The sequence below is a fragment of the Cynocephalus volans genome, chromosome X (assembly GCF_027409185.1).
Source record: "Cynocephalus volans isolate mCynVol1 chromosome X, mCynVol1.pri, whole genome shotgun sequence".
NCBI lineage: Eukaryota > Metazoa > Chordata > Mammalia > Dermoptera > Cynocephalidae > Cynocephalus > Cynocephalus volans.
In genome coordinates this window covers 34165079-34184547 of record NC_084478.1, presented here as the reverse complement: position 1 = coordinate 34184547, position 19469 = coordinate 34165079, and the positions used below count along the sequence as shown (strand labels likewise).

Sequence of the window (19469 nt, the reverse complement as noted above, 5' to 3'; positions counted from 1 at the left end):
TCATTTCATCGGCTAGGAAACTGTGGCTTGGAGAAGTTCAGTAACCAACCCAAGTTACAGAGCTAGTAAGAAACCAGACAGGGCCTCTGACCAAGGGGTTTCCGTACAAAACCAGAGATTGTGAGGCCAGCAGCGGCTGGTCTGATAATTGATATAATCGAGTACCAAGCTTTCAGAATACAGGGAAAGGAAAGGCAAGGGCTGTGGCTATAGCTGCCTCTACCTCTGACAAAAAACTTAGGAGGGTGGATACGCATGTGTAGGGAATGATATGGGCAAGGGAGAGAATATGGCCCAAGCTCAGATCTTGTCAGTGGCTCTGGGTCAGTCCTCACAATACAACACTGTTCTCTGTGGTCTGGGCACATCAGAATTTAATGTGAGTCCCATGTTAGTATCTCAGGATCATGCTCTAGTTCTGAGCCTCCCCAAACAGGGTCCATGCCATAAGATTATGATTAAATGAAATCAAAGTTAAAGAGGCATTCTGGTAAATATAGAAGGCACAGGAAAATATTGGTTATTCTATAAAGGATAAAAGTCAGGTGGCATATAAGGCTGTATCTGATCCTATTTGCTTATTAGAACTCCTTTACAACAGCTAATACCATACTATGATAAGCTGATTGCACAGAATACACACCTGGCATGTTTTAAGGGACTGGATTTAACTAGTTATTCACTTAGATTTGTATGATATTAAATTTACTTACAATGAGATTCTACTCCAACCATCACCAAATCCCTTGTTTCTTAGTTTTTCTGTGAGAACACTCCATGGCATAGCAGCAAAATGTTATACCTGGCTTAAAATTAGCTTGCTTGACCTACATGTCTAAGAAAATCAGCCATTCGCTAATAAAACCTACCAACCCTCCATCCCTGAAACCTGGTGTTAGAATATCATTTTAAAAATGCAATTGGTGTCCTTGGTGTTCATTTATGCTTAGCTTCCCTATCAAATGGTTTGATGCAAAAAGAAATACTAATTCTCAATAGTTTTTTCTGTTTTGTTTTAATAAGATTTAGGATGAGGTCTATGGATTTTAAAGAAATTATCCTTCTTAAATGAGCAGCATAGATTGGGTTGTGTGTGATGCCGAATGGGTGGGATGGATATCTATGTATTCTTTGCATGCCCTTTGTACCACTTATAATTATGCTGTTAGAGTCTTTACAAAAAAGAAACCCAATTTATTCTTTTTAAATGTTCTAAATATAAATGCAGAGGCAAGGAAATAAATAATTCCAAGGGTGCTTAGACTTTAAAATATTTTGAACTAATGTACCTATAATACTACTGCATATTGCAACCTATAACCTAAAAACTATCAGCCCACATCACCACAGGCAAGAAATGAGAAATTTTGAGGGTTATTGAACACTGAATATTTGCAGCAGAACAGTAGAGTTACTGAATGCCATTGCATGGCTCTAAAACTCACAGATCCACCTGCACAATATTGCTCTGTTGAAAAGTGAAAGGCATGGAAATGAGTGGTCTTGTTAGTGATTTACACAGGTAAAGGGGGTCATGGAGTAGGAGGTTGCTTCATCTCTAATATATCAAATTATTAATTTAGTACTGTGCATTTCTAACAAAATCACCCTTCTTTAAGAACTGTTGGGCGAGATCAATGGTGTTTGCCCGTGATAATAAATAGGTGCATATTTTTGTGGAGCAAATATTTTAACCAATATTTCACTCTGCCCTCATTGCACTTTTGATAAAAGGCAGCTCCAATTCAATCTCTAGCTTACCAAAAAATGCATATCCATTCAAGCATTTTTTATTATTATTACAAAGATGAAAAATAGAAGCCTAAAATGGATTCTTCATATACTACAAAACATCCCACTCAACTTTCTCGTGTGTGGCTTCTTCTAAAGAGTAACAAAGCTAGGCATCCACTTTCTTTACCAGGTTAAGTAGTTAAGAGATAGATTCTTCTATCAGGACAATGAAAGTACCTTCAAGCAGGATGCTATTTTGTATCATCATGATACTATTTCTGGTCAATGCCTCTTTGCCCCAATTAAGGCTACTGAGTTGGGGACAGGCATATGTTGAAATCCACAGTAAACAGTGATATAAAATATAGAAGACAGAGTTACAAGGAGCTTTATTTGTCAATGCTTTTGTGATCTTAAAATATGGTGGAGTTTTGTGTTAACCTGAGAATCTCGTATATCGCTAATAAATCTTCCTCCAATATCATAGCAGTGTAAAAAAGGAATTTAAAGAAAAAATAGCAAGGTACAGCCTTTATTTGTTGGTTCCTTTGGTTACTAGACATTAAGATGCACACACTACTGAGAGCAAGGGGTTGTGGCAGAGACCACAGATAAGAAACAGAAGAAAGCACAGTCCCTGTCTTCAAAAAGCTTAATTCAGGAATATTCTGAGATTATAAAACCTATAGAAAATTTCTAAGGAATTAAATCACCAATTTCTGGCCCTAGCAACCAATCAAGGGTTATCACATGCATGGTACTGCCTAGCTTTTCATCTGTTCATTCTTTCAAATGAAGGGCCAGCCCCATCTAAGCCCAGCACTATCTCGATGTATTAAAAATCATAGTGAAGTGCTCTAAATAATATTCCTTTACAAGTGGGTAGAGACACTAGATGTCTGGTGAGGAACACATTTTGTCCCATTTGAACATTTTAAAACCTAAATAAGCCATTAATGAGAATTTAGGAATATGTTTGAGGTGACTATCACCATTGTAACTTCCAGAGGCTCCACCTTTAGAAACGAAGGGCTCTTTAAGTATTAAAATAAGGATTTAATGTACATTATAACTAATAGTACTTGAGATGAAAGTAAATGACCCTACCCCCCTCCCAGGTACCAAGAGGGGTCAGATTTCCCATTTATCAGCAAGTCGGTCAGGGTAGCCCAGCGTCTCAATCTCAGACTCTCTTCTGTGGCTGCTTCTTGGATGGCTGAGGAGAACACTTCAAAAATGAACCAGCTAAACAAACTTCCTAGCAGCACTTGACAGAGCTACACCTATTCTTCCCATTTCCAAAGCAGTGGAGAATTAATTACCAGTTCTATGGATCTATTGTAAGTATAATAGACTAAAGAGCTATCACAGACACATTTATTGTAAAAGCACAATCCCAAGAGTGTCTAGTGGAGGGCCAAAACGATTAACACAAATGCTTTGTCAGATCAAAGATAAAACCTGCACCGCCCAATTGAGGAATGAATTAGAACAGTGGGTTATCTTTCAAATTAACCAGGGCAGTTAGTGAGGAAAATTTCATGAAAGTGTAATTCTTAGCCTTTGTGAATCCACACAGCAGGCATTCTGCCAGCTGACAAGATGATGAAATTTTCATGCTTAAAAAAAGCCCTCTTCATTTCCCAATTTAGATTAGCTAGTGTTTCTCTCCCTTTTTTGCCTGTGTGTCTATTTGCTCTTAAGAGGAAGGGGAACACATATCAATTTTTCACTGTAAAATTGAGTCTTTCAAAAACATCCCTAAAAGCTTAGAGATATAGTCTTTAAGCTGGCTTTTTATGATTTTCAAAAAATACCAGTTCAATTCTGACTTTGTACAGAGAAACCAACAAGGACCAGGGCATGAAATCAACTTCGAATTAAGGCTTTCTGCGCTACCTCCAAGTCTTTCAACACTTCATCAAATCTCGAGATAAAGCATTGATAGAGTTGCCTTCCTCCTAAATAAATTAGTATATTACTTAAAAAAATCCTTACTCAGTACTTTTTGTATTTCTATGTATATTAAAGTTTAACTGTTCCAGGAAATGAGAATTTGAGGGATACGTTAATTGCTATATGTGAGGGGAGAAAAAGCATCTCCTCTCTTATTAAAGGAACCAATAATGAAACATTATGATGTGATAGAGACTAATTCTCAGGTTACATAAACTTTTTAAAATATTAGTTATACCACATTTATTCAGTCCATACTATTTATTCATTCATGACAGAAGACAACAGAATATGTGATGTATTCTCCTAAAATTAAAGTGATGTGGAAGTTTGCTACCCCAAACCTTTGTCCCTTTTTGCTTTACAACCTGATTTCTTAGTGATCAAGAACTATGTTCCTTGGTAAGTTATAGTGTTTGGTCAAGTACCATATTCCACTTATCTTCCTAAAGTCCTTTCCTTTCTCAGTGTAGGTTGACTTCCCCTGTAGTGATTCTAAGAATAAAATGAAAAAAGATATGGAGACTCTTACCGCAGTCCACAAATAACATTTACGCACAATGTATAGTATTGTTTTAAGTTGCAAAATAGGAGGAAACCATTTCGGTAACTAGCTTCAGAGAATAGTCACTTAACTCCAGTACTTAACTATCAATATCCTTGCCTTCAATATACTTGTATAGTAGTCTCCAGATGGATTATCATCACTATGATATATAGCACTGAACTAACTATAATCAGTATCACCTGAGGCACAGTAACAAAAGAAACTCAATGCCATGTCCCTCTATTGGCAAAAGTTCTTTTAAGTCTGGGGTCAGGAGGAAACAGAATGGTCTGCCAATAAAACAGAAACTAGAGGTACATGAACTTTTTGTATAAAAGCTCTGATCTTGAAAATATTTAAAATGCTTGTTCAGGATAAGGCCACGAAAAGAATGAATAATGGATTTTTTTCTCTACCATCCAATCATATATGATTAAGATCAAAAAGTAGAGAACTAAGTTCCTAATTTTGAGGACAGTAATATCAATCTTCAACCTCAGGAGTGACATGTGACTATTTTGATTAGAAATCCCTTAGAAAAGTCAATCAAGTGGGCAGTTAACTACAGGAAAACTGTTACTTGCCGTTAATGAGATGGCTTGTGGACAAGACAGTTAAAACAAATGCTCTAACACTTTGTGTTAAATATCTGGATGCCTAAAAGTAGGTTATTTAGCTTGAAAATACTTATATAACCATGACCATTATCACCACAACACAATACACAATTAGGTCAGAAATCGATCTTCCAGTTAGGGCATATTTCTAACTATACAGAAGATCATTTTTCTGCTATTCTCAACTTAGTCAAAACAGATAGTTTCTTCTAGTACTAACATTTCCATGGTGAACATGTTTGATAGACTAAACAGAGAGAAAACTTAGAATTCTTCTCAAGAATCATACTCTGCTCAATGAGTCCTGTAAATGAGGAGCTGAATAGTTTTGATTTGGGGCACTTCTTGCTAAATAAAGGCTTAACATTTCATGTACTGAACATTTCATCTACTGTGGAATGTGACCCCACAGATAACCTTTATTCCCATCCAACTGTTCAGTAAGTGTAGCACAGGATTATTCACTAAAATGTTTCAGATTTTCCCAAAATGTAGTTATAATTATTATTTTTAAAAATCTTCAGACAAACCTACTTGCTTTTTTGACAAATACAAATTGTTCTACACCAAAATCACAATGCTGGAACTCTATGTTTTCACTATTTGTCCTAATGATCTAATACTTGCTTTTCACATATTGAGTTCTATTCTAAAGGAGAAAATGCTACGTTATATGTTAACTAGCATATAATAAGTAGAAAGTACAGAATGACACTGATAAGTCAGGAGTCTTACCTAATAAAACCTAAGCAATTTTTTAAAAATGCTTTGTCAATGCAGTTTCTTTAAAGAAGTTACAGTGAACTTTCAAGTAATAAAAAAAAGTGTTCAGATGACAAATGACATAATGAAACACTAAGAAAAATCAAATGAGAAATGTGGGGAATTTTTTTATATTTTATTTTAATTTTTGAAGAGAAAAAACTCATTCATATGAAATGTGTTCAAAAACTTTAAATGAAAGCCTTCTTTCTAATGAAGACAGATCACTTACTGTTCCAGGATTTTACTATATATTTATAAAACTCATTCTCTTTAAAATGTCAGATAAAATGCATTTAAATTTAAAAGATATTCATTTTGATTTCCTCAGAAAACTAGGCTATGAAGTCGTTTAGACTGCCACATAAACACAAAGTATTAGCTAGTGGGCAGTTTATTAAAATCACTACACATGATTTTATGGCTCTACTTGCCAATGATAGGCAATACTGATTTTTTTCTTCCTCTGTCCAAAGATCTGAGTGACCATTTAATTTAGTCATATATAGGTAACAATAAACTAAAACACTTCCTGATCATATTCTCATTTTTTCTTAAAAGCAGAAATTTTATTTGAAATATTGCTCATTAACAAAAGAGATGTAATGCCTAAGGAAAAATCAAATCATCTGTCAGGCTAATATGCCAAAATTACATATTTTATCATATTTGTATTAAGAGCATTTCACCAGGAATTTTCTCCAAAGTCTTTTCATAAAAACCAATAAAACAAGTACCAAACCTCAGTAAGTTGTATATGTAAAAACCTCATCATTGATACTTACATCATAGTACTTTTTAATACAACGTCTAATGTCCACGATCAATTTGTTGCTCAGCTGTACCATAAAGGTCAGAGGTGAAGCCTTACAGTCAATGTTACTGCAACGATACAAGCTGGGCTCCATATCAGTTCCCTGCATAATTAAGGACAGACAAGTACACAAAAGGTTACTGCAAGGTTTAAATGTTTTTTGTGCTTTCCGGGTGTACAATATTCATAATTCATTTTACTGGTGAGTTTTTAAACCTATTTTCTTAACTACTTTTCTCCCAAAGACACCTTTAGTCACACATACCTTCCAATCTTTTGCCATCATCATAATGGAGTACAAAGTCAAAAGGAAAAGCTTAAAACCACTATTTTATATTCAAGACATGACAGACTCTATGGATAAAATAATTTTCCCTCTGAAAATACTAGCAAAGTCACATTATTAAAAATAAACATCTTTCTTAGAGATATTAATCAAAATTTTAAATTTGTACTTATTCATTCCAAATTCGAAGATAAAGCAAGAGCCCTTATAGCATTAGTTTGTTTTCATCTTGACAACTTAATTTTAAGAATAAAGTTTAAAAATTAAGTGCTTCACCACGAAAGCAGTATCACTTGTCTTCGGCCTAGCAAATCTAAAATTTCTGTCATTTTTTTCAAAAAATTAAATATATTTGGAAGAGGGGAGGCAGGAGGAGTAGAAATTTGAAAGAATTAATATTAGTAGATGGAGAAAACGCTTTGTTTTGTTGTGTTTTAAACAAAGACAAAGCAAATATATAGAAAAACTGTTGGGGTTTCTGGAGCATTTGTTTTCCTTCTTGATACTTAAATATCTTGGTTTCCTGCTCCAATCTGGTACATAACCCTACCCGCCATGCTAAGCAATTCCAGGTGGAAGAGATTTTAGAGCTTGACATCGGCTCTTCCACAGTTAGCCCATCTGCAAGTCGTCAAGCCTCTATGCAATTAACTATCTTATTTACAGCTGTAATGAAGCAAAACTCAAGGATTTAGCAAGTATTGCTGATCTGTGTCTGCCTCTTCCTTGCACTTGCTTCCAAAGACTGCTTTGTTTTGATTCAAAAAAATGCAAAACATCTGCTGTTTGTCCAAATTAACTTAAAATAATTACTTTTAATTTAGATAAAGGATGTCTTTTCTTTCAGTTTCAAGGTTTACACAGTTCTGCTGCCTACCCATTTGCCAGTGGTTAGTACATGCATAACACTGCAGTGGAATCAAGTAAATTGGCTAAGTTTCAAGTTCTGATCCAAGGTCAATGATACATTTTTTGGCAGTACTTCTTGAGAGGAATGTCTCCCTGTGACTTTTTAAATGTCTGATATGCAAAGACAGCAGAAAAGATAGTAAGAGTACCTTTGTCAAAAAGGAGGCAAGTGGGATGTGTAAAGATAAACAAAAACTTTCCCAAAACACTTAGTTCCCATTAACTTGATTTAAGATAAAGGAAAATACTGCTCTAAGTCTTAATAAACAGGGGTTGGGAGTGGGGAAATACAGGCTACTAATTAAGGAATTATAATAAAAATATTTTTTAAAAATTAGAATTTTTAAGAGATTCCGTTTAAAAACCAAGGTCAAGCACTCTAGGAAACCAAAAACAATATTCAAGCATATTCAATTAAGAGTTTTCAAGCAAAAATAAAGTTGTGAAAGCAGAATTCATCCGATGCTAAAATTCTTTAAACACAGGAAAGCAACATGAAAGTATGTGGGGTTTTTTTTTTTCCTTTCTATATATCCTATAGTGGGGGGGAAGGGGGCTTTATACTAGTTCACTCAAAAAATGAAACAAGGAAACAAAAAGAAACAACTAACCGAACCATCAAAGACATTATCATAAATATTCTCAGTTCCACACGTAGGGCATGGGCATTTGAATCTTTCACAGTCCCTGTATTTCTCTTCATCAGTGAGCTGCGCTGGGCCACCAAGTAGAGCATCATTCTCTTCATCTTTATGATAATGAAGAACTCTAAATTGGGTGGGGTCAAGTCCTATTAATGTAAAAGAAAAAACAAATTCAGAAAAGTATTTATCTTAAAAAAAAAAAAACCAAAAAAGAAAATTCTCACAAAAGAATGATTTTAAATTCATGCACACTCATACACAACCATTTGAACTCAAGATCACATGAGCGAATGACTTTTCTTTTTACAAGAGATTACTTTATAAATAAAAGAAGTCACTGCAGCAATGCAATGCAGAAATATTCTACCAGACATTTGGGTTTGGAAGCAACCACTTTATAGAATGTTTTTATTATTTTCTTAAAGTTACAGTGACAGAATCTCAAATATTCACTGTTATTAAGAAACGCTCTTAAAATCAACGTGTTACCATTAAAACTGAAAACAGAGAATAAAAATCCCATTAAAGAAAACAGGTTCACTGCCATTACAACTCCTTCAAGTGCAGACACAACTGCTAACCCTGATTTCAATGCAGTGGTCGATTTTTTCTTGGCTCAGTAGTTAACAGCATGTAGGTTGCCATCTAATTCAGTGGTTAAAATTCAGTAGCAGCATTTGAGACAAAACGCAACATGGGTTTGTTGGTGTTTAGAATTCAGAAATTTTAAATGTGTGCAAAAACAATGGATCTACATATTCTATAGGCCAAAACATCCCTGACAATCCTGAAACCAAGTATACCTTCCATATTTCAATCAAAACACAAGAAATCAATCGATGCATAGCTTATGCTATCTTGTTTCCACAAACTTTTAAGGAAACAAACATTTTTAGGCCACTCAATTTAATTTACCCTTGGTCAAAGCATATCTGTCAAAATTTACTATATGAATTTACACTTCAAGATAATTATGCCACACTATATCTTACAATATTTTCTTGAAAGCATCCCTTAACAATACATAAAATTCTAGGCTTTTGGAAATCTAAAGAAAGCTATCAAATCTATTTCAGCATAAAGGTAAACAAGCAATATAAAACAGTCACTGAGCAAAAAGTTCACAAATACCAAAAATTTCTAACAATTGTTTTAAATCTATCAATAGCTACATAGGTAAATAATCTAATAGATGTATTCAGAATTCAGTGACAAAACCCTAAATCCTATTTGGTCAGTCGTCAAGTTGACATCTAGTAATTATAAAATACTTGAAGCAGGCTCTTACACAGTGGAAAGGTGCCAAACAAAAAATAAGACCCCAAGACACAGAGTCTCAGTTTTCTCACCTGCGAAACGGAGGTAGTGTCACTGACATACAGTTTCGAAGTTTAAATCAGATAATATACGACAAATGGAGTTCAGTGGTGCCTGTCATGTGGTAAGCATTCAATAAATGTCATTTGAATGAAAAAAATAAAATAGTGAATGAACATCATTTAATCCAGACTATATTTAGTCAAGATTATGCACTTAGAAAAATATATGAAAAACATGTTCATGCTGCACATGAAGATAATAGCTACTACTTGTAGGAATTAAAATACTTCCTAAAGTGATAGTATATAATAAAAATAAAGAATATACATTTAGAACAATTTGAAGAGTTGTTCTTCATTAGTGACATAAATTACTGTAACATGTGTCACTTAGCCCTAAGAGACACAGCAAATCAGTAAAGTATGTGGGAATATACACCCACACATTTAAAGATAAAGAGGGGCAGAGGAATTGAGTGAGAGAGATGATGCCTGTGAATGAGGCCATTTCTTCTCTGTAGTGAAGGATAACTGTTGCTATTTCATTAAACTCTAGTTGTGAATCCAACTGCATTCACATAATATCTTGCTTTATTTGTGATTATGAGAAAGCAGCTTCACCTTTTCTCTGACCATATGATTATTAATCAATTTCCCAGGCCAATACTAATCAAAAATTAACGAAAAAGAAAAATATATATAATCAAGATTTTTCTAAAAGGCAAGCTTCTTTCATAGTCCAAAAATCAAGGAACAAAACAACGCTGGTTTGCACATATACAAAATTGGCCGGGCTATGAAAAGAAACAAATAGGAGCTGGTCTCTACCCCTCTCTACCAGCCACGGCTCACCTGGCACAGCTGAGTGAATGAAGCTGCAAGCACTGGTCCAGGGCAGCCTGCCTGCTGAGTAAGCCAAAAGTGGACATAGGCCGTCTTGCTACTCATGGAGAAATGTCCAGCAACTGGCCCAAACTTGTGAAAATATATCAGGCTTTATAAAATGTCTGCTCTAAATGTCCATTTCCACAAACCACTCACCTTCCCATGGCAGTAACAAAGCCAACTGGCCTAGGTAATTACTTCAGATTTATTCCCAGGCAGAACTTTTTCAGGGGAAGGGACTTCAATCTTAGTATTCTTGGTCATAGTTCAATGTTAAAATTTTTTTTTAAAAGAGGGGGAGAAGACACTATAATTACCTTAAAATATTAGGTATATAATGATCCTTGTACTGGTTACTTGAATACCGAAATGTCATTTTAAAAAGTGATTTTCTTGGGAGGACAATTATAAGTTCAACAGACAAATGACAGAGGGTTAAATCAAATCTTTTTAAGAAAATATATAATGCCATGTTTAAAAAAAATTTTAAAAAGGATCGTTGCTGCTGGAATCTTTTTTGAAAAGGTGAAAATCCAGGCTTAAACAAGCCCCAAACTTATTCAACATATAAATCAAATTTTCCAAATCCCCCAAATTGTCAATAGCTTATTTCGAAGTTTCAGCAGACTTAAAAGTTTTACTGCTTATACCATAACTCATTACAGCTGGAGTGAAACAGGAAAAAAGTATCTAGTGCTGCCACCTAGAGGTAGAGATTTTGAATTTTAAAATGTGCAAAATGGAGCTGCTACATATAACTCCATTTGTAATTACTTTCACCCCAAAATTAAACATTTCTCTCAGAAATGACATTAAAGCAAACTCTGTATCATCACACCTGTCCTACATGCATATACACTGTATAATTAATATTAAAATGCTCACCATACAATGAGTAACCATATTAGTCTTTGAGCAAGATACACAAAACTGAATTCCAAATTCCTTACCTCTCTCCTACTGAGAGCTTTCTCTGAACAACTGGCTTAAAGAAACAAACTTTATGCTCTGAGAAAAGGAACTTCCATTTCTACTAGACTAGCTTTTGACAGGTGACTTGAATCATTTGGTCACGCACAAAATAAAGGAAGGAACCACTTGCTAGGGCTATGTAAAACCAGATATCTGGGTGAAGAGGGGCCGTGGTTTCTCCCACAATAAGCAGAGATGATGTATGCTTTAATTCAATCCTGTGACTTGCAGTGACCGAGTCACTTGTGCTAAGGTGAGGGGACAGAAGAGGCAGTGGAATAAAATTAAAACAGTCATTTATAATTAGAAAATTTCTAGAATCTCACATTATTTTGGCAACAGAATCAAAGCGCTCATGTTTCAAGAAATATTTATGGAAAGTAACATCATAGGTATTGGGTGGATGGGTTTAACAGTACCGTTCCTACTTAAGATCACCACAGTCTTATCACATACACCCCCAATGTGACATTTAAAACAAAATTATTTTTCCTTCCATTGCACCTTTTAACCATTGTAAACTACACCTGTTTTAAAAATGTTAACTTGCTCGTATTCCCAAGAAGTAAACTGTTCATAACTCAAGGCATATAGTTATGTGAGAGGCTGATGCATTTGATCAAATATTTTCCTTCCTCCAAAAGACATGGTCTCTATTAATGCAACTGCAAATAAATGCAGTAAAGCCAGTTATATATGTTCATGCAAGTGGGAAAGAGGGAAAATCCATGTAAATGAAACTCCAAATGAGTAAAGAGAGTAACTGGTATCCCAAGCAGTTATTTGTAATATGAAGCACTTAAGCTATTAAGGAAGCTAATTAATGGAATCCTGCTGTAGAATATTTTGCAAAAATTTATTTTAGGAAGTGAATCATCTATCTTTTGCATAAACGCAGGCTTTCATATATCTGGGCTTCTTAGAGGACAATATATAAACTGAAATCCAGTATGACTAAAGAAAAAATACTTAATGAATTTTTAAAGGGTGAATGCTATGTCCATAAAAAGATTTGTATAAGAATGCTTATAGCAGCTTTATTCATAATAGCCCAAAAATGGAAATAATCGAGATGTCAAGAGCAGATGAACTGGTATAATTTACTATGGAATACTACTCAGCAATGAAAAGGAATGAATACTGATACACACAACAAGATCGATGAATCTCAAAAATATTATGCTAAGTGAAAGAAGTTGAACATAAAAAGTATATACTGTAGGAAACCACTTACATAAAATTTGAGAATAGGCAAAACTAACCTATGATGGTAAAATCAGATAAGCAGTTGCTTTTGTGAGGGGGGTGTAGACTGGGAAGGAGCACATGAGAACATTCTGGGGTGATGGAAATGTTTTGTATCTGTGTCTTGATAAACTGATTATATGATACTCTCATGGTAAATTATGTAAATTATACTTGTAAAAAAGCATGCCAAATAGAATATGATTGTAATATATATTTCCAAAGGACTCATATTTAGAATATGTAAAGAATGCCTGCAAATCAGTAAGAAAAACACAATTCAATATAAAAGTAAAAAAGACACAAACAGGCACATCACAAAAGGAGATATTCAAATGGCCAAGAAGCATGTGAAAAGGTGCTCAACTTCATTGTCACCAAAGAAATACAAATTAAAATCACAATATTATCACCACATAAAAAGAAGAAGATGGAAAATACCAAGTGTTGGTACTAGTAGGGGGTGTAAATTAGTAGAACTACTTTGGAAAACTGGCATTATCTACTAAAGCTGAACACACATGTCTCTAAGGCCCAACAATTCTACTCCTAAGTACATACCCAACATAAATACATGCTTATGTTCAACAAAAGACATGTACAAGAACTCTCAAAGCAGCACTATCAACCCATAGGTGTACCTACAGTATATAGTCATACAGTATGTTTTATTCATACAATGAAATACTATACAGAAATTACAGAAATGGAGTACAACCACACAGATGAATCTCACAAACATAATACTGAATGAAAGCAGCCAGATACAAAGAATAAAGACATAATTTATGTAATGTTCAAAAATAAAAACTCTCCTATGATGTTAGAAGCCATGAAAGTAATTTTCTGGTGATGGGAGTGGGGCATGAAGGATAGTTTCCAGGAGACATGAGGGAGCTAGTGAGGACCTAGTGATATACTATATATGTAGTAATATTCTGACAGTGAGTCAGCTCACTTCTGACTACACTGCTTTGTGTTTTCCTTGTGGAAATTCATCAAGCTGTTCAGTCAGGTTTTGTGCACTTTTTGTATGCATATTATACTACAAGAAAATTTACACTTAAAATTGGAGAAAAGTGCAAACTAAATATTTCTTATGATGTACCTGTGAGTTTGTTTCAAAATGCATCGAATACCAACCAGACATTATATACTTCCTCACAGATGTACACATCATCACCTGGGAAGTAGTACTGGCAAAATATAAAATAAAATAAATTGAACCTAAATATGGTCAAATCTTCAGATCTAACTATTTACAGGAAATACAGGGGATAGAGGAACATGTTAATGGACACCTTTACGATCAGCAAACTCCAGAGTAAGGGAAACTCTACAATAAAAAAACCCCAGTTTCTTTAACGAATAAATTTGGAATATCAAAAAAGAAAAAAGAAAAGATAGAGATTAATTATCATATGGACCCTGGCCGCATTCCAATTCAAATAAGGAGCTTTTTATAAAAAGTGCATTCATAGGACGATCGGGGAAATATGAACACATACTGGATATTTTAGTGAAATGGAGAAATTGGGGCAGGGGGCGTTTGGTGTGATATGATAATAATTGTGCTATGTTGAAAGGGGAAATCCTTGTCTTTTAGAAATGCAAAATAAAATACTTACAGATAGAATGATATAATGTCTAGGATTTACTCCAAAATAATCGGGGGGGGGGGATGGAAAAGTAGAATAAGATTGGCTACAGCTGTTGATTGCTGAAGATGGATGATGAGTACATGGGAGTTTATTATACAGTTCTGTCTATTATCATTTAACTTTATCAATGGTCCTGAGAAAGTATTGATGTTTAAACAATGTGAGAATTTAGAATTTATTTCTTAGAAGATATTACTGGACCCTGTCTGTTGACAAAAACTACCTTCTGTAACATGAGTGGCATGGGCCATTTTTTAAAAAGAGAATTTTTACTTTACAATTTAACCCAAGAACATACTGGTTAAGTGTGTTCTGTCTTAAGCAAAAGTTAAACATTTAACTTTTTCCATAATAAAACATTTTTTAAATACTACAGATCCAATTTAAAGGTAAACAATCAACTGTACAAGTGGCGAACAACTGAAACTGTCTTTGACACCAATAATAAACCTCTCCATAATATAAATAGATAATTTCTGACTATTTTTACAAAATTAATAGCCAAACCTTTGGGTCAAATAAATACCCAAGATTTTTATTGTCCTGCAGAAGATAACTCCCAAAATCTTGACAAAAAAAAAAAAAAAATTCCTGATGGGCAGCACTATCATGACCTCACTTAATTGTTTTTACTACCCTTGATGACAGCTCTAAATATAAATTTTAACTTAATGAGATGTGCATCTCTGGGCAGGACAAAACTTTAGGAGTGCATTCTTTCCTATTTTAAAAACTGGGAAAAGATGGTAGCTTTACGCTGAAAAAAATTTTGAAAAATAAAATAACACACAAAAAAATAATAGACCAAAGACTGCTCCTTTTACAGCAAAGCCTTCTTCTCTTCCAGCTATGTAGGAAGAAAACAGGAAGGCTTAAGGTCCCTAACTACCCACCTTTTTAGAATTGACTTACTAATTGTCCCAACACTGTTTTCCTTCTGATTTTGTTTTTAAAAATGTCTTATTTTTAATAATAATAGTACTAATGTTTTGTCAGCAAAGGGGGAACTTATAATTTACCACCTTAACCCTTTCCTGTCTTATGCATACATATATATTTAATAGTTTATATGGGTGTACAATGCTGTACAATATTCAGCTTTTTCATTTATTATATCTTACCCATTTTTCTACAGGCTACACAATCTTAATAAGTGTCATTTTCGTGTACTTAATTTAAATATTATCTTTTAAAATAATTTATTAATTTAAATAATTTGAGAAATCCTTATTTTCCTTTGGAAACTCCAAGTGTTACAAAGCCAGAGTTGAGAATTACTACTCCAAAGTGATTATTCTCAACATGCTCTAGTTTGACTCAGTTCTCAGAGGTCTCACTGCTTACGTTGAGTGAGCTGCATCACTGCTCGCCCTTTGTGTTGTGGGCTAGTGAGACAGAAACAAACCTCATAGGGACTGAAGTGCAAGGCTGTGCAACTGATACCCTTAAAGAGGCTCTCCATGAATTCCCTAAAGTGCTGCACGGAGTGGCCGAGATAGTAAGGATTACGCCTGTGGAGATCCAGGACCCTGCAGTTCACCATAGGCTGCAAGAAGTGGTGAGTAGTGTGGGTAGGCAACCATTCGCAAGTCCACACTGGCCTCTCCACAGCCCATTCACCTCAAATGCCTCCACTTTTACAAACTCTTACCTGGAGGCCCCAGCTAGGAGTTGTCTCTGCTTGTCCTGAACTCTAATATAACTTTTTATTTTACCTCTTTCAAGATATACACTGTTGTCCACTAGACTTCCCCACAACAGTGAAATCAACTAAACAACTGGGCTGTAATTTGAGTAAAGGATCCACAGCTGACTCTACTTTGTATCTGTTACAGTGCCTATTATGATGTCTGGCACAGCAGGTCTTCAACATTAAATTGTTCAAAGAATACAAAAGTAGACTAGACTGGGAGCACGTGTCATTGAATGATGCACTTGGAATGGTGCTCCATCCTGTAAGAGGCAGCTCTTATCAGCTGACAAGACTTCCCTTAACATCCTCCTGTGCATCTGGTGTGCTGTTAGTTTTTAAAAATTTTACTATTAATTATGTTATAGAAAGGATTTAAGGTTTGGAAATGATGGTCATGTATGTACATTCTTGTAAAAGCTTAATCATGGAAAAAGACAAAATTCTTTCTGAGGTACCTGCTGGTGACATCATTCTATTCCCAATCACCTGTACTTTGCTCTCTCTGCTCCACCATCTTTTTTATGGATATATCTTCCTGAGTCTGTCAAAAGCACCCCCAAACATTGCTTGGCCAATTGTTGCACTTATTTCTTAGAAGATATTACTGGCTGGCAAAAACTACCTTCTGTAACATGAGTGGGATGGGCCATTTCTTAAAAAGAGAATTTTTACTTTCCAATTTAACCCAAGAACTTACTGGTTAAGTGTGTTCTGTCTTGTCATAAGCACTATTTTCAGAGATTAAATTCTAAATTCTCACATTGTTTAAACATCAGTACTTTCTCAGGACCACTGAGAAAACTGCCCAGATAGCCAAATGCCTGAAATTTTATCACTGACCATGAAGAAATGTACTTTACAGCTATTTTAAAAATCACTGCTCATTGGAAGAAAGATATTATATAATTCTAAGTGCTGTTATGTATGAAATACAGTAGCCCCACCCCTGCATCTGCGGTTTCACATTCCATGGCTTTAGCTACCAATGGTCAACTGCAGTCTAAAAATATTAAATGGAAAATTTCAGAAGTTATTCGTAAGTTTTTGAATTGCGCGCCATTCTGTGTAGCATGATGAAAACTGGTGCCATCTGGCTCTGCCCCACCCAGGGTGTGAATCATGCCTTTGTTCAGCATATCCATGTTGTATGTGCTACTGTCTTTAGTCATTTAGTAGCTGTCTCAGTTATCAGATCAAGAAAACATTTATATAGGGTTCACTACTATCCAGTTTCAGGCATCCACTGGGGGTCCTGGAACATATCCCCCCCAATAAGGGGGGACTACTGTATAAATTTATTAAAAGATGAAATTCAAGAATGAACTTTAGACTATTCTCTTCGATGGCTTGGTTTGCTAGGTACAGAAGACTATTTGGATGTTTGAGCATATTGTGAATATTTCATCCACAGAATGTACAGCTTTCATTAAAACAATAGAGAGAGAAAAACCTACAGTCTGGAGAACAAAAGCTAAGAGTTCCAAGTTTTAGTGGCCATGTTTCCCATAGGGCTCTTGTATAAGAAGAGTAGTACTATATTGTTTCCTATTCACAGATGGAAAAGAGTAAAATTTTGCTTCATTTAAAGCCCAATAGCAATAATCATGCATGGGTTTCAGAAAAATGATACATTTTACTGTGGGATAATGAGGACCATTAGTTATTAGAGAGAACAAATTATTCTTTCAACAGACTTATTCATTCACTCATTTAATAGACTATCCTCTCTCCTGTTCACAAAAGTGGCCTTCCCATATGAAACACCTGGCCATACGACATGCCACCAGACTGACTTTAGGAGGTATCTTGACAGGAAGAAATAGAGAATATCCAAAGTGAAGCCACAGGATAAAACCGACACTTGATGCTTGCCTTTCATTTCAAGGAAAGCAGTATAAAAGCAATAGAAAAAGGAAAAGGTAGTTGAAAAATATAGTTGCTCCCCACAAAAGAGTCTTAAAAATAAAAAACCATGAGCTTAATAATTTTCCCAAATGAAATTATGCCATTATTCCTGATTTCTTTGTAGTAACTAAAAGGACAAAGTATCAAACTTCACTAAAGTTTCAACACTGTAATACATTTCATTAATCAACGATAAAAACTACATTAAAAGCAAGAATTATTTTATGTCTGTGATTAGGGAGTTGGAGGGCTTGTATTTTATGTATACATTTGTACACTTCAACTTATTTAACAGTGTCAGTTCACTAACTGCAATTTTTTATATAAAGAAAGCAGATTTAGAATTTTAAAAACAAATTACAATAATTTTATGCCTACAGCTTGCACCTCTTAGAAACCACATACCCCCAACACTCCCCTTACTTTGCCACCACTTCCCCATCTTCTCCCTCCTCCTCTCTAAAACCACAGGCTTCAAGAGAACTGATAACAGGGGCTTTGAATCCCCTAGTGAACAGCCACCCTAATTTTTCACTTGGGGTAGAGGAATAAAGGGTGCAGATAAAAATTCAGCTCCTGAATAGGACAGGGGGCAAATGCCTGCAGATATCTGCCTGGCAAGTTTCAATGTTTCCTACTGATCTTCATGGTGACAGGCACTTCCAGGAGTGCTCTTCATTAATGTTGAACCTCCTATGAGGAAAGGGGGAAAGATAAATGACTAAAAGATTGGTTACTAATGTAGACGGCTATGTATATACTGTTGGTGCTGGCAGGGGGTGGGGTGGGAGAAGAGGAGGAGCAGGCCAGGAGGAGGACTACACAGTGATGACAACTTCACACATCCTCAGCATAAAAAACCACTGTCAAGTGCAGAAGAGAAAAATGAGAAAAAGTAGCTAAAAGGGGGGAGCAGCAGCCACTCCTCCAAGGCCGAGAACACATGCCCCTCTATCAGCTTGAATCAGCTACATGGCACCAAGAAGGGGCTGCCAAGAATAGTGTCTGTACAGCCATAGTTGTGTCTAGAGAGCTTTCAGGTTATGGGGTAGGAGACAGGAACACATGCAAGTCTGGAGGGTTCCCTCTGTAGACTGAGATTAGTCCGTAATGAGACATAACATGAAACTGCTGCAGATGGGACCTGTTCATCTACTAATGGCTTTTAAAATAATCTGTGAAAACTGGATTCATAATACAGTCTATGATCATAAGGCAGCTACAGTCATGATAAAGTATCTTTAACCAAGTAAAAATTCCTACTGTTCAATTCATTAAAAAAAAGTGATCTTAACTATGACCTCTGGAACCAACAAAATCAGTCTGGTCCACTCTCAGTATGACCAGTATTGACATTTCTGAGTCGGCATTAGGCCTATCTACCCAGGCAGGCTCCATCACCCTTTACTGTCCAGGTCTTTTACTGAAATAAAAGGCACCGCACTTCTCTCTCTTAAATGTCATTCATAAGATGTGGCTTATTCCATCTACTCCCTCTCAGTGCTGGGCCACTGGAAAAT

The 19469-nt window shown here is 35.3% G+C and overlaps 1 protein-coding gene across 3 annotated transcripts in view; it reads right to left on the bottom strand.

Annotated features, from left to right (window-relative positions):
• Window positions 1–19469, bottom strand: part of POLA1 (DNA polymerase alpha 1, catalytic subunit) — a 283541-nt gene that overhangs the window by 132424 nt on the left and 131648 nt on the right. For all 3 annotated transcript variants that reach the window (XR_010022374.1, XM_063083538.1, XM_063083539.1), the window contains 2 exons: window positions 8237–8415; window positions 6402–6533 (listed from right to left, as the gene is read on the bottom strand). Coding sequence is in view for 2 of the 3 variants with exons in the window: in XM_063083538.1 (XP_062939608.1) it covers window positions 6402–6533; window positions 8237–8415 (311 nt within the window). In the remaining variant the exon portion in view is untranslated. The remainder of the gene's footprint in view (window positions 1–6401; window positions 6534–8236; window positions 8416–19469) is intronic.